At 43.6% G+C, this 25,956-nt stretch overlaps 1 protein-coding gene across 13 annotated transcripts in view; it reads right to left on the reverse strand.

Moving 5' to 3' along the window:
- Window positions 1-25,956, reverse strand: part of SH3KBP1 (SH3 domain containing kinase binding protein 1) — a 339,617-nt gene that overhangs the window by 60,620 nt on the left and 253,041 nt on the right. For all 13 annotated transcript variants that reach the window (XM_038586998.1, XM_038586995.1, XM_038586997.1 and 10 more), the window contains one exon: window positions 6,318-6,425. In XM_038586998.1, the coding sequence (XP_038442926.1) occupies window positions 6,318-6,425 (108 nt within the window). The remainder of the gene's footprint in view (window positions 1-6,317; window positions 6,426-25,956) is intronic.

Below are 25,956 nucleotides of genomic sequence, written 5' to 3' on the forward strand. Positions count from 1 at the left end.
CCCTGTCCCTGGTGGATTGGCAGTACCTTTGGAGAGTGCAGCTGGGGCTATGCTCAGTGATTACAGTATCTGTAAGGGCCCCCCTGCAGAGTCCCTAGCACGGGAGGTCCCCAGGGGCCACCATAAAAACTTGCTCTCGGCAGGGCCTCTCTTGAGATTCCTTAACCTCTGGCCTGGTGGCCTGCATCCCTGGTCTCCCTCTTAGCCAGGCCCATCCACACAGCTAGCCTATTGGGTAGTCACGCAAGCTTCAGTATTTGGCTTCCCCCGCAAGATGCTCTCACAATTTACCCCCTTGGCTCACGCCTCTGCTCCTTCTGCCCACTGTAAAAGTTGATGCCTCAACTCCATGCCCAGACCTCACATCCAGATAGAAAGGCCTGAGCTCCCCCGTGAGTGGGAGGAGGAATCTGACAGAGGACCCAGCTTTTCCCTGCCTCCTCTTCCTCTTTCATGCTAGAGCAGGAGAGAGCAGTAAGTAGGAGGGGAGGAATCGAAGGAAGGGAAGGTACACCTGGTCATCAAATGACCAAAGGACAAGCAATTCCTGAGAACCAATCCCGCATCAAGAGTGCTGCTATAGGCTGAATGTTTGTCCACTGAGTGGACCTAAAGTTCACAGGGTGAGACCTAATCCCCCATGTGGTGGTGTCTTGAGGTGTTGCCTTTGGGGGCACGATTGGGTCATGAGGGTGGTGCCTCATGGATGGGATTAGTGTCTTTAGAGAAGACCCTAGTGAGCTCCCCTACCTTTTCTGCCTTGTGACAGGCATCTATAAAACAAGAAGTGGATGTTCACTAGATGCCAGATCTGCTGCCACCTTGATCTTGGACTTGCCAACATCCACATTGTGAGAAATAAAGTCCCGTTGTTTATAAACCACCCAGTCTATGGTATTCTGTTACAGCAGCCTGAACTAAAACACACACTTTCAGGCCCCATGAAGGAGAAGCTTGGGACATGGACTGCCTTCAGAGATGACAGCTGAGATGGAGTGATGACAGAGAATCACTCCAGGCAAGAGTACAACTGAATGAGGTGCTCAGCTGAGAGAGTACAGGCTCTAAGTACTAGCAAGGGAAGGGGAAGGAACACCAGCCAGGCTGCTTCAGGGAAGCTCAGTTAAGACTCCATTATTAGGTCACGTTTGGGTGACATTAATGCCTCAACAGTCCCCATCTCTGCATCTGAAATTACCCAGAAAACTACACGTACAGACAAGGTTGTAGGCAGATTTTTTTTCACAATGCTGCTTATTAGAAACACATATTTGTTTCTCTTTGAAAGACTATTTGGGGAAGTAATTCAGTAGACATCTTTAGAAACTAGAAGCAATGGTTCTCAAAAGGCTGAAGGACATGACTAGGAACAAAGAAAATTCGGGTTGAGGCAGTTCTATAAACGGGATTGTCAGATGCTGGGGGCTGAAGGAACAGGGCCTCCTAAGAACGTGGTAAAGAGAATGCAGTCACAGTTACGCCAGCAAAATCCCCCTACAGTGGAATAGCCATCGTAGGAATCAAGCGAGTCTTCCTTTCCTGTAAAAGTTTGGACCCTACAAAACTGCTGGGTGATCTAGAACGATCTCAAGGCTGGCATTCAACTATGATTGAGAATGTGGGAAACAGAGTTGACTGTGCCACAGTGTGTCTGGAGATTGACGATGAACAAGAAGGGTCCGGTTAGCTGGGAAGACCGAAAGCTGTGGAAGTTGCTGGGGCCGGAGGTAGGGTGCACTGTGAGCAGCATCTGGGATTAGCTGAGCTTAACATACAGCTACCCTGCACACCCTCCCGCCTGGTGCATGAGGGTGCCTCAAGTTAGACGTGAAAGACCGTAGGTGAGAATGACTAGCTCCTCCTGTTTTCATTCCTTGCTCCCATAGAAAGCACCAGATAACTGTGGTTTCCTGTAGAATCTGGCTTCTTAAAAACCAGGCCCACAGGGAGCAAACGCCCTGGGCAGGCAGACCCATGTGTTCCAGACTGGCTGACATTTCAGTTCTTGTTGCAATTAGTAAGCTGGCAGTCTGTTCGCCGGGTAAGTCTCTGTGAGTTGGCAAAGGTGAGCCTGCATCACAGCCACAGGCATCTTTAGAAATCTTTCAGGGAACGTTTCTGTGTCCCAGAGAGGCAGTCCCTCCACTGCAGAACATCTGCTATGGGAACCTTCGAAGTGCCCTGGTTCTTGACATGGTACATCAACTCAGAAGAGTCCTCCGTGTCAGTGGATAGTAGAACAGTAACATCTTCTTCCAGTGATTTGAACAGTTTCTCTTCAAGGCTCTAGAGCCTGAGACTTTCTCTTAAAAAGCAATCTTTCAGAACAATTACCATTTGGAATAGCTCTTCTATTTTTTTCAATGACAGTGAAACATTTTCTGCTGTACTTGAGAGTTCAGGTCCCCCATTTTCCTTCAATAATCATGACAGAGCATGTGCATTGCTTCATTAGAGCTCTCAGAATATTTAATCTTTCCATTTTGATATTCAATTTTACTGTCAAGTCTCAAAATAAACAGACAGCCAGTGAATCTAGGTTCTCTCATAAATAGCTTACATAATTGCTCTAAAATATGCACCAAGAGATCAGCGGGTGCTCTCCCCCCCTTCCGCCCTCCCAGGGGAATATCTTGAGAGAAAGCCCCAAAGCGTTTCTCACCTAGTGAGAGAGAATCTGCTGAGCATTCTCTGAAAGAAAGCCCTCCAGGAAATTCCCAAAGGCTCCGTGGTAACCACCTGAGTCCATACCACAGCAGCAGAAAGAGCCAGCTTCGTCAGAATGCTCACTGATTCAAGAGGTCTCCTGCTGAATACATGCCGTGTGCTGCTATCTACCCTGATCATCCTAGACTGTCCTCTCTCCTGGGTGAATGGTTGCAGCCCCAGCCACTGGCAAGACAAGATGACATGTGCTGAAACTGGTGGTGGAATAATGTTCCAGACTCTGTCATTCACACAGAGCATTTGTGTTAATGATTCTAATCATCTTTACACAGCCAACTCAGCAAACAACAGCCCCAGCTCCCATCACATTGTCACCAGCTCACCAATACTATGGGTGTAGCGATAAAAGCTGGTATAACAGCCAATGGAAAGCTGGTTGGCTGGTTCTGTGGGCCAGAGGGGCTGAAAAGGTTGGAATACTTTAAATTTTCTAAAAGCTAAATGTCACATTATACCGTCATTTCTCAGCTGTAGGCATTACCTTGTCTGACAGGTTTGCCTATTGTTTTCCCCAACCGTGTTTTCTTCTTAGGGACAAGGTTAAAAGACCTATCAGGGGACACCTGGGTGGCTCAGTGGTTGAGCGTTTGCCCTCAGCTCAGGTCGTGATCCCAGGGTCCTGGGATCAAGTCCTGCATTGGGCTCCCCACAGGGAGCCTGCTTCTCCCTCTGCCTATGTCTCTGCCTCTCTGTCTCTCATGAATAAATTTTAAAAATCTTAAACAAAAAATAAAAGACCTATCAAGGATATGGTGGCTGCTTGTCTGAGGTTGGAGAGATGCCCATGGGGCTCCAAAGAGTGTGCATGCCTCAACGAGCAAGCTGAGTCTACTCCTCACTGACAACTTCACTATCTTGGCGGCAGTCTTCCCTTAATACCTTACGTAACGAAGCAGAGCTCCTAAAAGAGTATGTCACAGAATCTCTCACCTGGTGTATTTATTGCCCCACTAAAATGTGACTGAGAACTAGAAAGCAAGGTGTCACAATGTAGGCAACCACAGACTTTGCCCATTTGCTTATAGAATTATCCAGATTTTACCTTAGCCTTCAAAATCATCCTACCTCAATCAGAACCAGGAAGGGGGCAAACGTCCATCAGGACAGCACTCTGGCTAAGATTTCTTGGCCACAGGGAGAGGAGTCACCAGGAAGATTTTGGCAGCCAAATGCTTCAGGACATGGACACCTTTCACCAGGCTTGCAAAGATTGGTGAGAAGGGTCAAACAGGCAGTCTGAACAGCCTTCTCCACTCCACTCCTTGGAAGAGGCCCACCCTCGATGTCCTTTCAGAAAGGTCCAGCAGGTCTCTGGCCCTGAACATCAGACCTGCTACCTGACTCTAAGCCAACAAGGGCAGTAACTGTGTGTACTCTTCACTTCTCATCAACCAGCACGGTGGCTAGCCCACGAGAAGGGATCCAAAAAACACACAGTGGATAAATAAATAAACATAAAACCTAACTGCCAGGTAGCAGATCCTGAAAAAAATATGAGAAATAACATGAAGATTATGCCATTCTGTTCCCGCTTGTCTCTATAAATATAGTTTCTAAAGTACTAGATTTCTTTTTAAAGGCTATCATCAAAATTCTCAGATGCATTTGGATTCCCAGGGAAGTTCACAAAGACATTAAGATAAATGTGTTGATTTGACCAGCTGAAGCAAGATGAACCAGAGTCCGACTTCTATCATTACTATAGTTTCAGCTGGAGCCTTCCCACACTCGTGAAAACAGTAATTACAAGGACCAGAAAAGTTAATGCATATGGAGCCTTTACCAAGTACCAGGCGCTGTGCTCAAGAATTCTTAGCTTCTCAACAGTTCAACAAGGTGGGTACAATTATTCTCACAATTTTATAGATGAAAATACTGGGGCTCAGACACATCCAGTGGGGTGACCTTGAACAGAACAAGTGGCAGGGCCATGATTCAAGCCCAGGTCTAGCCAATGCTGTAGCCTCGAGTCACAAGTATTACACTCTATAAACGGTTGCCAAACCTCAATCCTGTGTCCTCTTGTTTCAAAACATTGACCATCCGGTCATTACTAAATGTTAGCATCTGTTTTTCTCAGGGATGGATTTTGTCAACTGATAACCGACCACCATGATCATCCAGTAAAAATGGCTCAAATGATTTTGCTTGCTAGAAATTGTTTTTTTTTCTTGATTGATGAGTTCTTCTCTAAGAATTGATTCCCCTCCCACAATATGGTTAGGAACTAGATGGTGGGGTTGTCATCAACTGAAACAGATACCTGCTTCTATGCCAGCACTTCCCCAATTGTAATGTGTAAACAGTTCACCTGAGGATCTTGTTAAAATGCAGGTTCTGATGCACCAGGTCTAGGGCGGGGTCTGAGTATTTCTAATAAGCTCCAGGCAATCCTGATAAAGTGTAGTCCACGGACCAGCATTAAGTGTCAGGGACAAAGAAAACACCAGGTAGCAGAATCCAGATAGTCTGGACCCAGAACTCAGTTCCAAGAGAGAATAACACATGAGGAACAGAACATTCTTCTGCTAAACGATACAGGAAAGCAAGCTCTCCAAAAGCCTAGGGGTGTGGCCCTACGCTTCAAACTGATCTAAAGATCTATGGGGTATGACCTTGGTGGGATCATGAGGCAGCTTCTTGAACAATCACATTTGTTCATCTAAGCAGTACATATGCCATCAATGCTGTTTAATGTCTTTAGCAACCATTCCACCAGTGTGTAGCAATCCTTCATAAACCTCAGCTCCAAGGGAATGGTCATGGGTCAAGGTCAGGTTCATGGTCCAGTAGCAGAGCCCCAACAGGCATAAAAAGGAACCCGGCCAGAAAGGCAGGCAGAAGTCAAGTGAAAGCCTGAGCAAAGAGCCCTGAGGGGCACAGCAGAACGGAAAGGACCTCTTAAGATGTAAAGTGCCTCTAACTTTTCAACATTTCTTGTTCCATCATCATCAGAGAAACAATTCACCTGGAGCGAGGCAAAGATGGACCAGCTCATTTAAACAGCATCGGACAATGGGTCCCCACAGAGAGAAAACAGATCAGAGGTGTATGCAAGTACATATATGGACGTGTGTGTATGTCTGTATACATGTCCGTGTTTGTGCACACACAGTGTAGGAACATCAGTGGCCTCACTGCATCCTCGGCTTCACAATGTGCTTTGGAGCCACTTCCACAATATTGGGCATTCCACCCACTGCCCCCCAAGGACATACCACACAGGATGCAGGCAGTCTGCTTACCAAATGGGACACCCAAGAGTTCTTCTCATTTGGGTGCTTATATGTTCTAGGTACTGCAACGAGTGCTTTACACACATTATCTTATTCATGCAACAACACCAGTATAAGGGTCACTGTGACCAGCTGTCAGATGAGGAAACTGAGGCTTGTCAGGTAATGAACTTGTTCACCCTCACACCCAGCCTACAGGACGGCTGAGGGCCCAGAAACCAGGTCCACTGAACGAAAACGCCAGTGCTCTTCAGTGGTCCGCTAAACTCCCCTCACCCGGTATCCCAACACCCATCACGGAAGCCACAAATTCAAGAGCGTGTGGAGCGCTGACGTCAAGGCCAGAAGACTTACATTGCCCTCCTTTTCAAAGTCAGGTGGAAGTAACTTCACGAAGTTGTCAGGGAAAACTCCTCGTCTGCCGTTGAGCTCTCCTTCCCACCAGCCCACGTCGATGCAATCCTAGGAAAACAGGGAGAAGAGAGTGAGAAATGCGGCAAGCACCCTCCGAGGAGGCCTGCCACCACTCTCAGAGAGAATGGAGGCCCTTTCCTGGAGGCCGCTATCAGTGCAACAGTGGTTACTGAGACGAAGTCAGCACAAATCTCCAAGTCAGATGGAGGAACAAAAGCACAAGTGTGCTGGAGCTGCTGGCTGGGACTCAAAACCCAGGGCTGCTGTCAGATGCCCTGAATCAATACGATCTTCTTTTCTTTAAAGATGGGAGGATATGTATTTTCTTCGTCTGAATTTTGCTGAAATAAAATGATTTCGTTAACTGTAAAACGTGCTTTAGAAAGTACCACACGCACAAATGTTCTCTTTGGTTGCCCTATCACAAAGCTTGTGGAAATTAAAAAGGGCTTTGTGACAATCGGCCAAGCATAAGAAAAATCACACTTTTGGCAAGCTCATGAACGCATTGTTCTTCCTCACCTTCTCCTCTCAGTGGTGATGGGGCACAGTTGTCATCATGAAAAGCCCTTCCCCCACCTCACAGAACTCCATGTTTGCTTACTAAATGAAAGAATACATCTACTCATTCTTCTAGATCAAACCTGCTTCCCTTCAAATAATCCCTATTCTGTTCATTCACTCGTCAAATGTTTATTGAGCGTCTATTTTATGCCAGGTGCCAGAGAGAGAGCCGGAGAGCTTGGCCTGTGCCAAGCTTCCGTTCTGAGCCTAACAGCCTCATGGTTCTCCTGGGCCTTTAATCTCAGACCACAAAATCACTTCTATTTTACTCCACATCCAATTAGTTAGAAGGCCAATTTGCTCTAGCTTTATAATATATCTCATATTTGTCCTCCAGCTCCAGTTCCACATCTACCAGCCTAATCCAAGACTCACCTGGCCTACCGCAAACCTCCTCACTTGGGCATTTCTTCCTGCCCGGTGGATGTACAGTGTATACTGCTGTTGAGTACACATCCTGGAGTAAAAACCCAGTTCTCAGACTGTGATCACGAATTCCTGTAGAGCCTAAAATGAGCAAAGGCTTCCCAAAAAGTGCTAGAAACACATAGGTCTTTTTAAGGTACGTCAGAAGCGGGGCATGCTCAACAAAGTGAGGAGATCATGCTCAGGGCCCACGGAGAGGCACTCCCGGTCCTCTACAGCACCGGGGTGGGGCAGGGAAGGGGCCAGGAGGGCTCAAGCAGAGATGGTAAATTCTAGTCCTGACCAACACCAAAAAACAGACATTTGAAGCATCAAGTTCAGATTTACCCAGAACAAACCTAGGTTCAAAAGACAACATAAGAGAATGCTTGTCTTTCTTGGAAAATGACAAAGAGAAGCCCAGGTAAGTATTCTGGTCCTGCTGATGTCACATCACTCCCTAAATAATCCAGCATCAGTCCCCACAGACGGGATTCATGAATGGGGGCGGTGGTGGCAGAGTACGATGGCTCCTGCTGTTCTTCCAACTCTGAGAAATCTCGTCATCAACAATACCAGGAAATGTTATGAAGGGGTTGGGGGGTGACATTCTTTTACTTTTAATCCTTAGAAATTAAACCTTTCAATTCAGAAGGCTCTGCTTTTAAGGAAATGCCTGGCACCTTTTTTTCCCTCCTCTTTTTTCCAGACAAGTCCTTCTTCTCTTCAAACCCAGCTTGAAACTCACCTTTAGGAAAGTGATAATGATGAATGCTTTATCTTTTCTTGGAATACTCACAACTGTGTTAATTTGCACTTCACGATATTCAATTCAACAAACATCTATGAAATGTAAAGTATATGTAAGTTCCTTTTGTAGGCACCAGACGTTAAACACGCAAAGAACATGATCCTTAACTCCAGGGAGCTTAGAGATTTATGTGAGAGACCCACATACAATATTATACAAGGTCCTTATGGCTAATAGGTATCAACCAAGAGCTCTGGTACCAAATGAGAGATAATCATTCACAGCTTTTCAAACAATCTTAAATCTTTTCATGCGCAAAGGGATTGCTTATGTGAGGACTGAACTTCCCTGCACATTAATTTCAAAGCACCTGATACAGAATTACATCCACAAAAGGCACTCAAATATTGTTGGGTGCTACATTTCTTTCCAAAAGCTTCCTTCCAAACTTTCTGACTGGTGCATATCCATGCCTTGCCTTATCTTAGGCAAGGAGCAACCCAATCATTGGGTTGAATCATTGTAACGAAGCCTTTTCCTTTATGTGTGAGAAAAACAATGAAGAAAATTTGCAGAAGCATATCCAGAATAACTGGAGAACTCATATATGCCTACAGGGGAAAAGTATGCAAACGACATATTTATTAGATCTCCCATCAGTGGAGAATGGCTTAGATGGCTTGTCTATACTCAGCTTTTTAAGGAAAACATTAACATTACTAATCATTGTGTAACTCAAGGTAAGAGAGGGAAGGTAGAGTACAATCTGTCTTACTGTTCTGATTGGTATGAAGATAAATACAAGGCTCATGGATGAGATAAGCACATTCCTAAAAGAAAACAGCCAGTGTGCCCCAGGACATGGAGGAAAGTGAAAGGGGGAGCCCCGCTGCAGGATAGAAACCAGCTCAGGGTCAAGGCATCTGGAGCAGGGCGCTTCTTACCCCCTGGCAAGAGAAGCTAATTTAAGGGAAATGGGAACAATTCTGATAGCAAAATGAGAAGTGGAAATACATCCTTTCTGACAAACCAGGCAAAAGAACAAGCCTTTTGATTGCAGAGACGAAGAGACAATTATTCATATGAGGGCTGTGCTTCTGGAAATGTAAAGGAGCAGCAAATTTAATTTATTTACTGAGGACTGAAAACATACAGGATAGCAGAGGAATTCAGGGGTAAACAGAAAATCATAATGTCCTTGCAGGGCTCCGGAGCTCAGAGCCTAGTGGGAGAGGCAGACAGCGAATCAATATGATGCAGAAATGCCAGCAGGAGTGGTAGGCCAGATTTAAAAACAAGTGGGACCAAGATGAACCAGGTAGCCTGAAAAGAGACAATGAGAGACGAACCAAGGCAATGAGAAAGGTCAGAAGCAGGATCACTAAGCATGAAGGAAGGGAAGAGGGAAAGCAGGAAGCAGGGGTCATGGAAGAAAACATTCAAGAACCAGCACTTAGAGTGAAGGCAGTGCCTGGCTCCCAGGGGGCTCCCAACCAACATCTACTGAAGAGCGATGTGAAGTGTGAGGCAAGATGGCCCTTGTGAGTGACAGAAGCAGAATGGAGGGGCAGCTGGTCAGTGATGTGCGAGGCCAGCATGTCATCAGGGTGGAGCGGATGTCCCCAAGGAGGATGGCAGGAGGTGCGTGAAAGCAGGACAATGAGATAGCAGCTGACCACTGAGGAGAGAGGCAGTGCAGCCAAAATACTGGAACATGTGAGAGTGACCATTTAAATTCTTTTCAAACCTGGGACACTGTTAATAATCACACTGGAAACAGAGATGTAACCCAAGAGGATGACCACCCTAGCGGATTTTGAGATTCCAATAGTGATGAGTAATGCCCAGTATAAGCAGGTTGAGGGGGCAGCTTCTGAATGAGGCAGGAGTTTGCAGTGGGAAAGAGTGAAAGATCAGCATGTAGATGAAAGTTTCCAGAACAATGACAATTAGAAATAACTCTACTGGCACAAAAGCAGAGGAAAGTACTTTAAAAAGAGTCAAGAGTATGGAAAGAATGATATTTCTGACATAGAATGGTCACTCTTCTATGACCAAGTCCTCAAAATGGTTTCCGGATGCCTCATCACCAGGCAGATATTTGAGTAAAATATGGTATTCTTCCTCATAAAAAACAAATGATGTTTTTCCTTTGAAGGAATGAATAAATAGAGCTGTAGTTGTGCTGTCCTCCTACCTCTACATTCTGCACTATGTCAGGTTCTCGGAGCTATCTCAGGAAAGGGGGAAAGAGAGCAAACGGGCCTGCGGAGACTTAAGTGGCCCTCTGGTTATAAAAACTCTGGGTCTCAGTCTCTCGACACACAGGAAAATCTTGGCGAGGTGTAAAGAGCCACATAACTGCTGGTGGTTATCATTATTATGGTGATTCTATGGACTGGTCTCAGGGACCTTGAGGGACAATATGATCAGGAAATCTTCTTTTTAAAGAGATAGATAGATAGATAGATAGATAGATAGATAGATAGATAGACAGACAGATTGATTATTTATTTATGCGGGACACACAGAGAGAAGCAGAGACACAGGCAGAGGGAGAAGCAGGCTCCCTGTGGGGAGCCCAATGTGGGACTCGATCCCAGGACCCCAAGATCATGACCTGAGCCAAAGGCAGACACTCAACCACTGAGCTGCTCCAATGCCCTGACCAGGAAAGCTTCTGAATTAAGATCACACACATTTGTCACCATCCTTGGGTGAAACCACCAGTGGCTGTAGCTCACACACTTGGAAGAAAGCCAAAGAGAGGGACACCAAGGCCCCAGGGCAGGTCTGAGGAGGGAAGACTTGCCCAGACCCCAATATCATGCCTTAGTCCACTTGATCCTGTCGGAGGAGCCCTGAAAAATGTGGCTGAAGCACTCCAGCACGTCACACAGCTAACCAAAGCAGGGGCCGGCTGACGGTCACCTCCTGACATGCAACTTGTTGGCAGAAAGTCACCAGTGAGCTCTGGCCAATTGGACTCTAGTCTAGGCACTACAAATGTTTACAAAAGACAAACCTGCCACCTGGATTGCAGATTGATTAACAGAATGAGCTGCAACCTCCTTCTGGGCTCCCTTTTGTCAAGAATGCAGAGCAACCTAATAGTTTAGGGTTTATCAATGGTGGTTGCACATTTATCTGGGGAGTTTTTAAAATTCCCAATGCCTGGGCTACACCCCACAATTCAAGCACAATTTCTAGGCGGTGGCACCAGGAAATCGGCACTTTTTAGAAGTCCCCAGGTCCTCCCAATATGCAGGTTAACAATCAATGATTTGGACTAGTGCTTCTCAAACTTTAATGCACATACTATCCACTTGGGGATCCTGTGAAGATGCCAATTTGGATTCAGTAGGTCTAAAGCAGGTCTGAGATTCAGTATTTCTAACAGGTTTCTGGGTGATGCATATGCTGCTGGTCCATGAACCACACTTTGAGTAGGAAGACTCTCAAAAATGGTAAGCTTTTTGAAAACAAGGATCTTATCTTTACACCTTTACACCCACCAAATACCTAGAACATTTCCAGGCAAATACCGATTCTGAATAAATGTTGGCTAAATGGATGAAATGATGGATGGCCCAATCTTCCCCCAGACTATTGATCTACTTCTCTCAATTTTCAAACATCAGAAGTGAGGTCAAATTGAATGAGGAAGAGCAAGTATAGATTAGCTACACAAGAAAGCTTCATCTATATGATGTGGCTTACCTGTTGGTCTGTACCGCATTAATTATTTGTCTATAATTGTAGAAACAAAAAGTACCTCCAAAATGTAGGCCACATTTTCTCAGACACTGTAAGTGCACTATTTGAGTTCAGACGGGAATGCATAGCTTACAAATGGACATATCAAACCAAAAAATGGAAAGATTAAAATCGATTCATTTTAAGTGCTCAGTCACTTCTCTTGGTGGTTAGCTGTCCCCACATTCCCCAGAAATTTCTGATTTCCCAGAAGTTATCCAGCATGGCTGAAAAAAAATTTTCATGGCCTTCTTTGATGACTGAGATATCACGCCAGAAGAAAGTGAGTGCTGTACACTTTCAGTGTGGCTGTTAAGTGAGCCTCAGAGTGTCCCGAGGGGGTCTTACACCCTCAGCATCCCACCAGCAGTACAGAAAGCGCTGTTTAATATTTACTAATGAACGTCTTCTGCGTGGAGCTTCAGGGGGTCTATTGAGAGAAAGATCCATAGAAGCCACAGCCCAAGAGCACTCAGCTTTGCCTCTGCTTGTTAACACCTCCCCAAGAGATGCAATTATTCTGCATGGCTGGGATTTTGGCTCAGAATTTCCAACATCCCCGTAAGTCAGTTATTAAAGCAGGCTCATCAACATCATGGTTTATGAGGTAAGAGGGGAAAAAAAAAAGACTACTGTCTCTCTCAATGTCAGAAGAAATGCCTGACAGACCACAGTTCATGAGAGAAACCAAGGATATAGCCCCAGATACAAATTCGCTCAAGGAAATGTCACATTCCAGACTAAAAAACCCAATGAAACAGATCAATGAAACCAGGAGCTGGTTCCTTGAAAAGATAAACAAAATTGATAAACCTTTAGCCAGACTCATCAAGAAAAAAAAGAGAGGACCCGAATAAATAAAATCAGAAATGAAGGAAGAGAAACAATAACTGACACTGTAGAAATACAAAGGATTAGAAGAGAATATTATGAAAAATTATATGCCAACAAATTGGACAACCCAGAGGAAATGGACAAATTCCTAGAGACACATAACCTCCCAAAACTGAATCAGGAAGAAACAGAAAATTTGAACAGACTGATTACCAGCAATGAAATTGAATCAGTAATCAAAAAATTCCCAACAAACAAAAGTCAGGACCAGATGGCTTCACAGGGGAATTCTACTAAACACTTACAGCAGAGCTAATACCTAATCTTCTCAAACTATTCCAAAAAATAGAAGAGACAGCAAAGCTTCCAAATTCATTCTATGAGGCCAGCAGTACCCTGACATGAAACCAGAAAAAGACACTGCTAAAAAAGAGAACTATAGGCCAATATCCCTGATGTACACACATGAAAAAATCCTCAACAAAATACCAGCAAACCAAATTCAACAGTACATTAAAAAAAAATCATTCACCATGATCAAGTGGGATTATTCCTGGGATGCAAGGGTGGTTTGATATTCACAAATCAGTATGATAGGGGCATCTGGGTGGCTTAGCGGTTGAGCGTCTCCCCTTGGCTCAGGGCATGATCCTGGGATCCGGGATCAAGTTCCGCATTGGGCTCCCTGCATGGAGCCTGCTTCTCCCTCTGCCTATGTCTCTCCTTCTCTCTCTCTGTGTCTCTCATGAATAAATAAAATCTTAATAAAAACAAATCAGTATGATACATCATATTAACAAGAGAAAGGATAAAAACCATATGATTATCTCAACAGATGCAGAAAAAGCATTTGACAAAGTACAACATCCAATCATGATAAAAACTCTCAACAAAGTAGGTCTAGAAGGAACATATCTCAACATAATAAAGGCCTTATATGAAAAACCCGTAACTAACATCATCCTTAATGGGGGAAAAACTGAGAGCCTTTCCCCTAAGGTCGGGAACATGACAGGGATGCTCACTCTCACCACTATTGTTCAACATAGACTAGAAGTCCTAGCCTCAGCAATCAGACATCAAAAAGTAGTAAGTGGCATCCAAATTGGCAAGGAAGAAGTCAAACTTCCACTATTTGCAGATGACATTATACTCTATAGAGAAAATCTGAAAGACTCTTCCAAAAACTATTCGAACTGATAAATGAATTCAGTAAGGCTTCAGGACGTGAAATTAATATACAGAAATCTGTTGCATTTCTATACACTAACAATGAAGTACTAGAAAGAAATTAAGAAAACAATCCCACTCACAGTCACATCAAAAATAATAAAATACTTAGGAATAAACTTAACCAAGGAGGTGAAAGACCTACAAAATGAAAACTATAAAACACTGATGAAAGAAATTAAAGGAAAATGTCACATTACAAATGTCAACATTCTAGGATTGTCAAGGCTTAGGGAGTCATTCACTATTTTGTTGATACTGAGAACTCATGACCTCAAAGAATTTATCTAACTTGTAAAAAAAAAAAAAAAAAACCCTGATTTTTTTTACTGGGCAATAACTTACAGGCTTTGCAACGTTAGTTTAGGACTCTGTCATTTGACATATTATATAACTGGTAATGAAAAACTAGGGATGCCTGGGTGGCTCAGTGGTTGAGCATCTGTCTTTGGCTCGGGTCGTGATCCCACGGTTCCGGGATTGAATCTCATATCAGGCTTCCCACAGGGAGTCTGCTTCTCCCTCTGCCTGGGTCTCTGCCTCTCAAGAGAGAGAGAGAGAGAGAGAGAGAGAGAAATTGGATAAGGAACACACAAAGAGCACTAATCAAGCCTCCACTTGGTCATGCGAATATGAACTGAAGCATGTATGGATGCCTGCAAACTATTCAGAAATGTCCCCATGTCTTCTATAAGCTACCCACAACATCCCTCACATTTTCCTACTTCTTCATACATAGAGTAATTTGTGACTGTATGGTCTCAACAACTATATAAGCTACACCCTGAAGACTGGATTTTTGCGATCTTCCTTGTAAGAGTGTTGAGTTTTGTTATGGCGAGCAAGTTACTTGCAGATCAGCTTGACCTGTCAAGGCTCTGCTTAAATACTTTGTTAGGGTAGGTTAGGGTAGCACTGTTCCCGTGGCTGCCTTTTCTGGGTTCTCAATTACAATTGGGTTCAATTACCTGAATGCCAGGTGTATTCAACAGAGTTTTTCTACCCTGCTTGGCCAGAAAGGCCACCACCCTCCCATCCCTGGTGACTTCTGAGATACTCATTCAGCTCATGGCCCACCTGCTCCCATGTGCTTGTTTTCTGCTAGGCCTGGCGGAGTCTTGCCCTGTTGATGCACAGCTTAGTATTTGACAAAAGACTCAAGAGACTCCTCTATATAGCCTGCTGGAGCTTGCTCTTTGTACAGCTTGCTCCTTGGCAATTCACTGCCCCGAAAGTCCAGTCACCCTGGCAGCCCTGAATTACAATCTTGGTTTCCTCTAGCTAATGAGTTTTCTGCTTTCTGATGGGGCCCACTGCCCTGTGTTGCAATTTTGAAAGAGCCCCCAGGAAAACAGCCAGGGTTGATGTGGAATCTTTATCTCAAGGATTGCATCCCCGAGCTATGTATTACTCAATGCCTAAAAACAGTGGGTTCACGTATTTTGTCCAATTTTAAAGTTGTCTATGGCAGGAGAGGAAGCCTAACACCTTTAATGCCAGCATGGCTACAGCCAGAAATTATACTTGCTTAAAAAAGACTGTTTCTTTAATTAGAATTTATTTTATTTTAGATTTAATAGAACTTTAAGGTCTATCTTTAAAAGTCTGAGCTATTTCAAGGTCTAATTCCCAAAAGAAGTCCTAGAGAAAGAATTTCTAAAATGAAAAGACATACAAGAGTTTTTTAATTATCCTGGAGTCTCCTCTGCTTGTCATATGTACCTTTCTTTAACAGGGAAGGTGAATATTCCCTAAGGAAAAGTAGAGTCAGTGTTAAACATCGTTATATGGAAAATTTAAATACATGCAGTAAGTCAGTGCCACCCAATTTTTTTTCAGATAATAGAACACATATAAAATGATACTATTTTGATGCCATATTGCTGGAAGCCAAATGTTGTTGAAAGCTATCAACTCAGAGGGGGCTTCCAGCTACCTAAGGCCCTTTTGATCCACTTGGAGAACTGAGGGGATCACTACCCTATACTCTCAAAACCCACTCAGAGCATGTGGGTTAGGAAATGCCACAAAAGTAACCTTTGAGTCCAGATGTCACTTAGAACTGATCAAAAAGCAGAGATCAAATCTTGGTCCCCAGAAAGAGAACTTCCACAGACATTATGGGAGGCAGGCAAGCAGGAATGAGGAAGGCCTGAAGGGATTTTAATAGGAGAGAAGCCAGAGCAGAAGCCCCTAAGGCCTCATGACTCACAGCCTGTTTCCCTCTTAGAAGAAGATGCTTCTATCTGGAGCCTCTTACAGAGAATAGCAGCCAACAGATACTTCCATAACAGTCCACATTCAGAATCACCATTCATATTGGGCGTCTCCCAGAGTTGTGGGGCATGGCCATACAGTTTGTACGCAACAAATATACAACAATAGCTTACCAATTTCATTATTTTATTTGCAGGTTACATAATCTTAAGTTTCAGAAAATATTTATGCTTTTAGCCTCTTTCCTAATGTCAGAATTAAAGACCTTCTACCCCCATAAATCTACTTCAAAAATCAGCAATCATGTGAAAAGGGGATATTTGCAGAGAGGACCTGTCCTGTTTACTTATGATTGGGCTTAAAGCATGCCATGAGCCATTAACACATGAAGGCATGTGAACAAGTCATACACAAAATGCAACTCATTAAGGAAGTGCTTATACATTATTTGGGTCTATTTAAACATAATCAAGTATGCAAAATTATGCACCAGTATTTTTTCATAGAAATTTCCCATTTTCTACTTGTTAAATCACTTACATCAAGATGACTATTTAATGCTAAATTTTAAAAAAAGATTTATTTATTTGAGAGGGAGAGGTAAAGGGAAGGAATCTTCAAGTAGATTCCCTGCTGAGCATGGAACCCCACCCCCACCCCATAGGGCTTGATCCCACCACCCATGACATCATGACTTGAGCCAAAACCGAGAGCCCGACCCTCAACCGACTGAGCCACCTAGGTGCCCATTTAATGCTAAATTTTGGAAGCTGTTTCTGATGATACTTTTGGATCATTCAAAGCACCTGGCTAACAACACAGTTTACCTCTCAAGGAAGTGCATCCTACAGCTGTTTTCATTTGCATTCATGTTTAGAAAACCGTATTGATTCTGCATCCTGACACATGCTTTTCTTCCATTAAAAGGGTAGTAGATATAATAAAGAATCATTTTGTTTCATTGACAAAGACATTGGCACTTATAAAGCACCTTTCATCATGTTTTAAGAGATTTTCTTAGCTCCTGCAGCATGTCTAAGAGGTAACAAAGACAGCTGTTATGGATGAAGGTGGGGGAGTATCTTCAGTTCACAGATAAGGACCAGGAAGGCATATGAGGTAAAGGGCATAGCCATGACCTAATATTATGAATGCCAAGATCATCCAGCTGTAGCAACTATTGGTAAATTCCTAAATTCCTACCTTCCATCTCATTCTTCATCAGACAACTCTCGGTTTCAGTTTTCCTATTAGGGAAAACTTATTCCCTTGGCATAAAAACTTGTTTCAGGGTCTTTTTCTCCATCCTCAGCAAATATAGTTTATAAGCCTTGTGCAGTGAGTGAAAAATACAATTCCCAGGTCAAATCCAAGCCCTCAGGCTGCTCAGCTGAGCCCAGGCCCAACTGGTAGGGTGTGGCTACATTTGTTTGCCACCTTGGGGGAAAGGACTCTGATAAGGGAGATTTTTGGTCTTGTGTTACAAAGGATATTCGTAGGAAGACTGCGAACAAAATCAAGCTCCTTGAAATTCATGCAATTACTTATCAGGCAATTATTTACTAACAGTGGGGCTCAGATCACCTTGTAAGAAAAATAGACCAACCAACATTCTCTTAATGGTATCTTTGCAGAGCAAAAGTTTTTAATTTTGTTAAAGTTCAATTTAGCAGTATTTTCTTTCATGGACTGTGCTTTTGGTGTCATGTCTAACAATTCTTTCTCCTATGTTTTCATAAATAACATTTTGTAGTTTTTGTTTTACATGTAGATGTATGTTACATTTTAGTAGATCTATTTTGCGTGTAGATCTACTCAGCCCATTCTGAGTTAATCTTTGCATCATGTGTTAGTTAGGTTTAGATTAGGGTACATTTTTGCTTTTGTTTTGCTTATGGATTTCCAATTGTGCCAACATCATTTCTGAAAAAGACTCTCCTTTCTTTTTTATTTCTTTTTTATTTAAAGTGAGGTTTTTTTTAAAGATTTTGTTTATTTATTTATTCATGAGAGACACAGAAAGAGAGGCAGAGACATAGGCAGAGGGAGAAGCAGGTTCCAGGACCCCAGGATCACGACCTGAGCCAAAGAGAGATGCTCAACCACTGAGCCACCCAGGTGCCCTCTCCTTTCTTTTTTAAAATTTCCCTGTACTGGGCAGCCCAGGTGACTCAGCGGTTTAGCACCACCTTCAGCCCAGGGCCTGATCCTGGAAACCCAGAATTGAGTCCGGCATTGGGCTCCCTGCATGGAGCCTGCTTATCCCTCTGCCTGTGCCTCTGCCCCCGCCCCCCTGTCTCTCATGAGTAAATAAATAAATCTTTTAAAAAATAAAATAAAATTTCCCTGTACCTTTGTTGAAAATTAATTGGCTGTATTTTTGGGGTCTGTTTCTAGATATTCTATCTCGGGGGCCAGCAAACTATAGCCCATGGAGCAAATCTGGCCTGCTACCTATTTCTGTTCATCCCACTGAGAATAGTTTATACATTTTTAAATGGTTTTTAAAAACCGAGAGAAGAATATTTCAAGGAATGTGAAAATTACACAAAATTCAAATTTAAGTGTCTATAAATAAAGTTTTATTGGAACTCAGCCATGCCCATTCATTTACTTCTACGACTGTTTTTGGATAGTTGCAACAAAGACCATAAGGCCTAAAATATTTACTCTCTGGCCCTTTACAGAAAAAGTTGGCCACGCTCTCATCTAGAATATGAGGAAATATATATATATATATATATCCATGCAGAACCTCAGGGGCTCTCTGAATGCCACTGTAAAAAAATGCTTGTAAGGACAGAAGCTTTAAATAGAACCTCTGAAAGCCCTAAGGAAGGCAGAAAAGGAATGCATTTAATAGCCAGCTACCCTTTCCAGCTATGACTAAAATATAAAAGCCTTAAGTAAAACTATTCTTAAAAGGATGAATTGTACTGCACTATCTAGTTAAGCAGAAAATGGAGAAAATTTAAGTCTAAAAGGTATTTATTTTTAATGATGTTTTTCTTAAATATCTCCCTGAGTCATAAACTAAGAAAAAACATTTGTAAAGTGAAAGATGACAGGCTAATGTCATGAGTATAAGGTAGTTTTATAAAAATCAATTGGAAAATGACACATAAAATTCTCAACTTGAGTAATCATTTTAAAGAATGCAAACACCTATCAGATTAGCAGAGATTAGAAAGAATGATAATATTCGGGGATGACAAGGATAGGAAAACATTCACACACACTCCTGTGGGGAGACTAAATTGCAGTCTTTCATCACTTCCATCACTCAAATGCCTTTAAAAGGAATTGATGCAGCATTACAGTTAGCTATTTATCATCTATAAATAACAACTATTAACATTTATTCAGCACTTACTCTGAGGGAGGCAGGCTAAGTGCTTTCCCTACCTTAACTCATTCAATCTTTGCAACACCATACATCATCCCCATTTCACAGACATGGAAGCTGAGGCACAGAGACTCTGAGCAACCTTCCTGAGGTTATACAAGTAGTAGAAAGCGGCAGAACTAATTACCTGCACAAGGAATTCATGACACAGTGACTGCATGCAACATGGTCTAAAATAAAGAAAACCTAAAAACAAGCTAAACATAGAAGAAAACCATGATACTTTATACAATAGGACACAAGAAACCATTTAAACATGCTGCCCAAGATAGGCATGATAGATTTAGAAAAAAGAGGGTTACAGACTAGTGTGTGTAATACGATCCTGTTTTTATTTTTTTTAAAGATTTTATTTATTCATGAGAGACACACACAGAGAGAGAGGCAGAGACACAGGCAGAGGGAGAAGCAGGCTCCATGCAAGGAGCCCGACACGGGACTCGATTCCAGGATTCCAGGATCACACCCTGGGCTGAAGGCAGGCGCTAAACCGCTGAGCCACCCAGGGATCCCCCTGTTTTTATTTTGAACTATAATCTATGTGTGTATGTCTATGTATAAAACATCTGGAGGAATACAGCTCAAATATTGAGAAGTATCTGAAGGTGGTGAGGTCACAGGTGATTCTGACTTTTCTTTGTATTTATCTATTTATCACTTTTCTTCTCATTTTTTCTCCAAGAGTGTTATTTATAATTTTGAAGTACTATTTAAAAGTGCATTCCATGCCACCTTCCATCTCAGAAAAGCATATTTTAATAAAATGCAAATGTGAATAATAAAAAGAGCTTTGCGATACTCTAATAAGACAGAGGCTGTGTAACCATAATAAATTACTTTTATCCTAAGAAAAGTCAAAAAATAAATAATAAAGGGGATTTTCAGGGAGAGTGCTGAACTGAATTTCAGGATAGTTCAATAGATGAAGTAAGAACTTCCAGTCACTGGGAATTCGTCTTTTCTTCTTCCCATAATAACTTCTCAGAGCAGTAACTAGAATTCAACTTTTATATTTCTAAAGCACTTTCAGCCACAACATCTCATTTAATTCTCACAATGGCCCTCTCTGAGTAATACAAACAGAAAGGTTGGAAATAGAAAACAGAAAGCGTTTCTCTAATTCCTTAAGACACCTGCAGGCTTTCCTGTGTGGTGCAGGAGAAAAGTATCCCAAGATGGTGGTGTTGCACAGATTACTAATGTCCTGCCACTAAAGCACAGCACTCTGGGCAGAGATGATCATTAGGCCAAACAAACGCAGGCCCCGTACAACAGTTTTACATCACTTGTAGAGGCATATAAAGCTGGGGAGTCTCATCAACTGCAAACTCATCTGTCTATGAAAACTGCAATCATGGCCATCAAAATTTGGGGGTGATACTGTCCTGATTGTCTACAGGTAAACTAAAGAGAAATTTTCTACTACCTTGAGACCTATATTTACCAGCCTCATCTAATTGAAAACTGCGTTTATAATAAATGAGCTCAGTGAGGAAGAGTCTTGATCAAATGTACTTATAGCATCAGGATTCTTCTCAACAGTCCCAGTGTTCTGGTTACTTTAAAGAGGAAGACAAAACAGTAGCAAACTGTATTCCCCGGGATTTCTAATGCTCTGAATGGGAGACATACTGTGACTTGTGTCTCCAGTAAGGGCATATATGCAGTCTAACAAGACAGGCCATACCGCAAAAAAGTACCTCCTATGACATAAATGACTCATTTGCTGAACACTGGCATTCTTCAAATGTGTGTAAACCCAGATGATCCCAGAACTATGCTTAACTTCTTCATTCACTCATAAAACATGTCCTTCTAATGGGTCTGTCAGCGTGTCATCATTTTCAGGGTGACATCTGCTAATTTACTCCTCACCCTTGAAACCACATTTAATCCCAGCATTTTAGTTCTGCTAAAAGCTTCAGCAGTGTAGAGAGAAAGGGGTCAAGGCCAGCAATCTATTTAGCTGATGGGCTTTCTTATACCAGCCTGAGAACCTTTCTTGAGATTCCTAAAACCACTTCTCTTTGAACAAACATCCTTACTTCCTGTGGGGCGGGGAGCAAGGAAGTGTGAAAACATTTTTCCCCGTGAATAAATGTTTCAATTAATGAATTAATCAGAGGGAGGCAGGAAGAGAAAATAAACATTAGGACAAACAAAAGAACATATAATCATAGAATGACTTAAGAAGGAGCTCAGGATTCCCGCCTTTCTCTCTCTCTCTCTTTTCCTCCCTTCCTCCTTTTCTTCCTCCTTCTCTCCCTCTTTCTCTCTCTCTCTCTCTCTTGCTTTTTTTCATGCTAAAAGCAAGCAGAAAACTAAGTGGTACCTGGCCCAAAGAAAAGAGGAAGGCAAAAATCTGCCCACATAGAAGAAAGCCTAAGGAAGAGGGAGAAGAGGGCTTCAGGAACGGAAAGAACCAACATTACCCCTGAGCTGAGCTCATCATTTCCTCTGCACTATCATTTCATTTCTGTGGAGGTGACGATGGAATCAGAAAGTCACGGATGATCCTGACCCTAAGAGATCACAAAAACGGATACCAACATGCAAGCAGATGAGGTAATGGCATGGTAATATCATTTTCCTGATTAAATAATGATAATGCCATTAAGGTATAAAGAGAATCTTTTGAGAGGCACTTGCCCTAGCTACCCAGCAACAGAGGGTGGCTCCAGGAGCAGACAAGTCACCTCTGGGAGCTCCTGGGCCCCACCTTCTACAACCCTGCTTGAAGACCCTGGGAAAGTCACTTCTGTACTCTGGGCCTCCCTTCCTTCTCCAAACCGTGCACTGGACACCCGCGGTCCCACCTAACTTCCAGGGCCGCCACCAGGGAAAGGAAGGGCGACAAATGGTCCTGGGCTCCTGCCGCCGGCCACCCGGGAGGGCCCTGCACTGGGAAGCCCGGGGCGTGCACATGAAATGACCCGTTAAGTCAGGTGCTCCAGAGTTGTCTAGAAAGGAGGAAGGTAGAGAGAGATGAAGGAAGCCGGTTAGCTAGTCTAGCTAGTCTGCAGTCCTAACTGCCTTCCCAGCAGGTCAAGCTCCAGGGATTTAATGGTCCCTGGTTTCATATATCCTGAGGAAAAGGTGAAACTCTCACTTTGTATTTTCTTTTATTTTTTAAGATTTTTTAATTTATTCATTTGAGAGAGAGTGGGGAGAGCACGAGTAGGGGAAGGGCAGAGGGAGAGGCAGAGGGAGAGCGAGAAGCAGGCTCCCCGAGACGAGGGAGCTCGATGCAGGGCTCGATCCCAGGACCTGGGGATCATGACCTGTGTTGAAGGTAGATGCTTAACTACTGGGCTACCCAGATGCCCCACTTTGTATTTTTTCCTCTATTTCTACCTTTATCTAATCTTCTGGCTTCCCTCCTTCTTTCAGGTGCATCTGTCAGTTACCTTCCCCTTCCTTCCATCTCCACTGCTCCATGATTTTTACCAATAACGTTATCTTTCTTAGTGTTTACCTTCATGTCGTCCAAGAGGCTTAGGCCCCTGAAGCAGCAAGGGTGGGGGTGGGTTGTGTCTGCTTCGTTAGGAGTCAAAGACACAGCTACTCAGGGGAGCGTTTTCATAAGAAACCCATACTTAAAGATCCTTGTTTATAAGGAGTGGCGCTGGGAAGCCCTTCCTTCCAGGGTAGGGGGGCGGAGGCCTGGAGGCTGTGGGCCAAGGGCAGGAACTTCGGGCCTCTCCTCGGCAGGGCCCGCTCCCCCCCCCACCGCTGGCAGCGGTCAGGGCAAGGAGTGCTTGGGGGTGTCCACCGTTACAGCCACAGCCTGGCCTGGTCTGCACCAGGCTGCTCTCAGCCTTTCTCCAGGGAGCTTCTCGGGATGGAAATCAGACCCAGAGGCTTCTGAGCCCTTTCAACCATGCTCTGAGCACAAATCACGAAGGCAGGGATGGGGGCGGCAGAACACAGATGAAGGAGCTATTTTTGAGTGACTGGAAATAAAAGCTAAACACAGGTGTGTTCTGTGCAAGTGGAAATATTCCCAAATCCACAAGAATTCTTTATAAATAAACTAAAAAACAAACCATTTGGGTTGCCACATTTCATCCTAGTTTCCAGGGACACACACAAATAGTTCAGGTCTTTGCACATTATTTCAGGAACCGTGGAGGGCTTACAGGCACCCACTAAGGGTGTCTGACTCACTTTCTAGAAAGCTACACGAAATGACAATCTAGGGCTAAAAATGAGGGCAGCGCCTGCCCTGTGACTCCTGCCACAGCACAGAAAAACAGGACAAAGGGAAACCACCTTAGCTGACTCTGAGAGAAAAACACCAGTGGAATTTGGGGTAAATCGAGAACCTCTACAGCCAACGCAGTTGAATTTAGACAATGATTCAGGTCTTTCATCTCAACTCATATATACAATAAAGAAGTGTATCGAAATACACATTAAACAAATCATAGTGAAGCTCTTCTCATTATAATATCAACAGCACATATTCACCTAAATAAATTTCTAGGAGATCCTTTAACTCAGAGGAAGATGTAAGAATCTTCTATAACGTCAGCAGGGTTTGGCAGACTCAGACTCCATTTCCCCCCACTTTTCAGCAAGCAAAATGCGTGTGGCATATTTTTTCCTCCAAATTCTTGCTGAAACCTCACCCATTGTGAATTCTGAGCTATTTTCAGACAGATCTTCCACCACTGTTACCCACCTCATTCTCAGTGTTCCTGCCCTAGCAGCAACTGGGCCCATTAACGAGAGCCCGTCCTTCCCCACTTCTGAGGTCAGAGAAAGAGTGGGCAAGGTTGAAGTGACAATTTGTGTATACACAGCACCTTAGCAAATCTCCATGGCAGCTCTGTGAGGTCTGCTTTCTGGCTGAGGAAACTGAGGATCAGAGAGGTTACGTGATGACACACAGCCATGAATGGCATTGCTGGGATTCAAACCTGGTTTCCCTGAGCTGGTAGCCTACATGGCACTTGTCATTTTAAAATGCTTCCAACAGAGCAGCCTGGGTGGCTCAGCGGTTTAGTGCCACCTTCGGCCGAGAGTGTGATCCTGGAGTCCCGCGATCGAGTCTCACGTCAGGCTCCCTGCATGGAGCCTGCTTCTCCCTCTGCCTGTATCTCTGCCCCTCTCTCTCTGTGCGTCTCTCATGAATAAATAAATAAATAAATAAATCTTTAAAAAATAATAAAATGCTTCCAACCAAGTGGAATGCTAGGTCAGGGCTGGCAGATATTTTATGGGAATAAAAGTCAAAACCTGCAGAAGGATAGGGTATCAAGAGACCTGATTTCACAGACCATATAAAATAATAAAAAAAACAAAATTTATACTGCACAGGGGACATTTTTAAGTCGCAAGCTAAAAATAGGCCCAGGTACATAATATAGCATGTGTTAAGACTGGCTGTCTTATTAGCTATTGAAAAGCCAGCTAAGTGGGTTGGCAGAGGGCACCTGGGGCAGCAGCAACATGGTCTGGGTCGGGTTAGGAGGATACACGAGCAGGATGGGGACATCCCAGGAGAGCTCGTTGTAGAACAGCAATGTGGATCAAAGCCAGAAAGCCAGACTGAGGCCAGAGTACCTGGGCCAATGAGTGCCAGGAGAATCTAGCTGGATTTGACAATAAAGGAGAAGAAAAGGAAAGTTGCTAGAGACTTTCAGCAGAGGGGTTCCATGAGCAAAGCACCATGAGGGGATGATAAAAAGAGGGGGCTGGGATGCTAGCATCCCTCTACCCCTGGCCACTCCAAGGTTCTCCTCCAAAGCAGGTGCCGTGGAAGGTGCTGGGAGAGGGAAGAGGTGTGAACTCTAGCCTAGGCCTGGCTTTCCCACGGACATGAGTGGCAGGGACACAGGAAGGTGCTAGGTTCTAGTGCTGCTGGGCTTGCAAGCGGGGGCAGGGCTGAACGAGAGGGAGCAAGTGTCAAAACGACCCAGGTGCTCTAGGCCTGTGGAGCCAGAGCAGGGCTTAAGCCAGGTCAAGGGGTCCAGTGTATGGCAACGATAACAAAGTCACATTTTGCAAATGTAATAATACCATCTATAAGCTGCTTCAGTTTCTAAACTGCGTCTAAATGCATGAAGCTCTGAAAGCAGGGATGTAGGGCACCATCTCCTAGACCCTCCTGAAAGTAGCCTTCCACACCTGTCTGTTCCTTCCTCCAGACCATATGCATGGAGGAGGGAACCAGGAAAGAGACTCTTTCTGACCAAGCTCTTTTGAAAAATTCAGTTCATTTTATCAGACTGGATCTCAACCTGGTAGGAACAAAAACATCAAGATGAATGTGTTCTCATCATATGTAATCAAATGACAAGAATAGGAATATAATATATTAAGGTAGAAATAGATGTATTCAGATAAGAGACCATCTGTGGTGGTTTTTTCTTTTCCCCAAACCTTATTAAATATTATTGACACATCTGCTT

Source organism: Canis lupus, chromosome X (genome assembly GCF_011100685.1).
Source record: "Canis lupus familiaris isolate Mischka breed German Shepherd chromosome X, alternate assembly UU_Cfam_GSD_1.0, whole genome shotgun sequence".
NCBI lineage: Eukaryota > Metazoa > Chordata > Mammalia > Carnivora > Canidae > Canis > Canis lupus.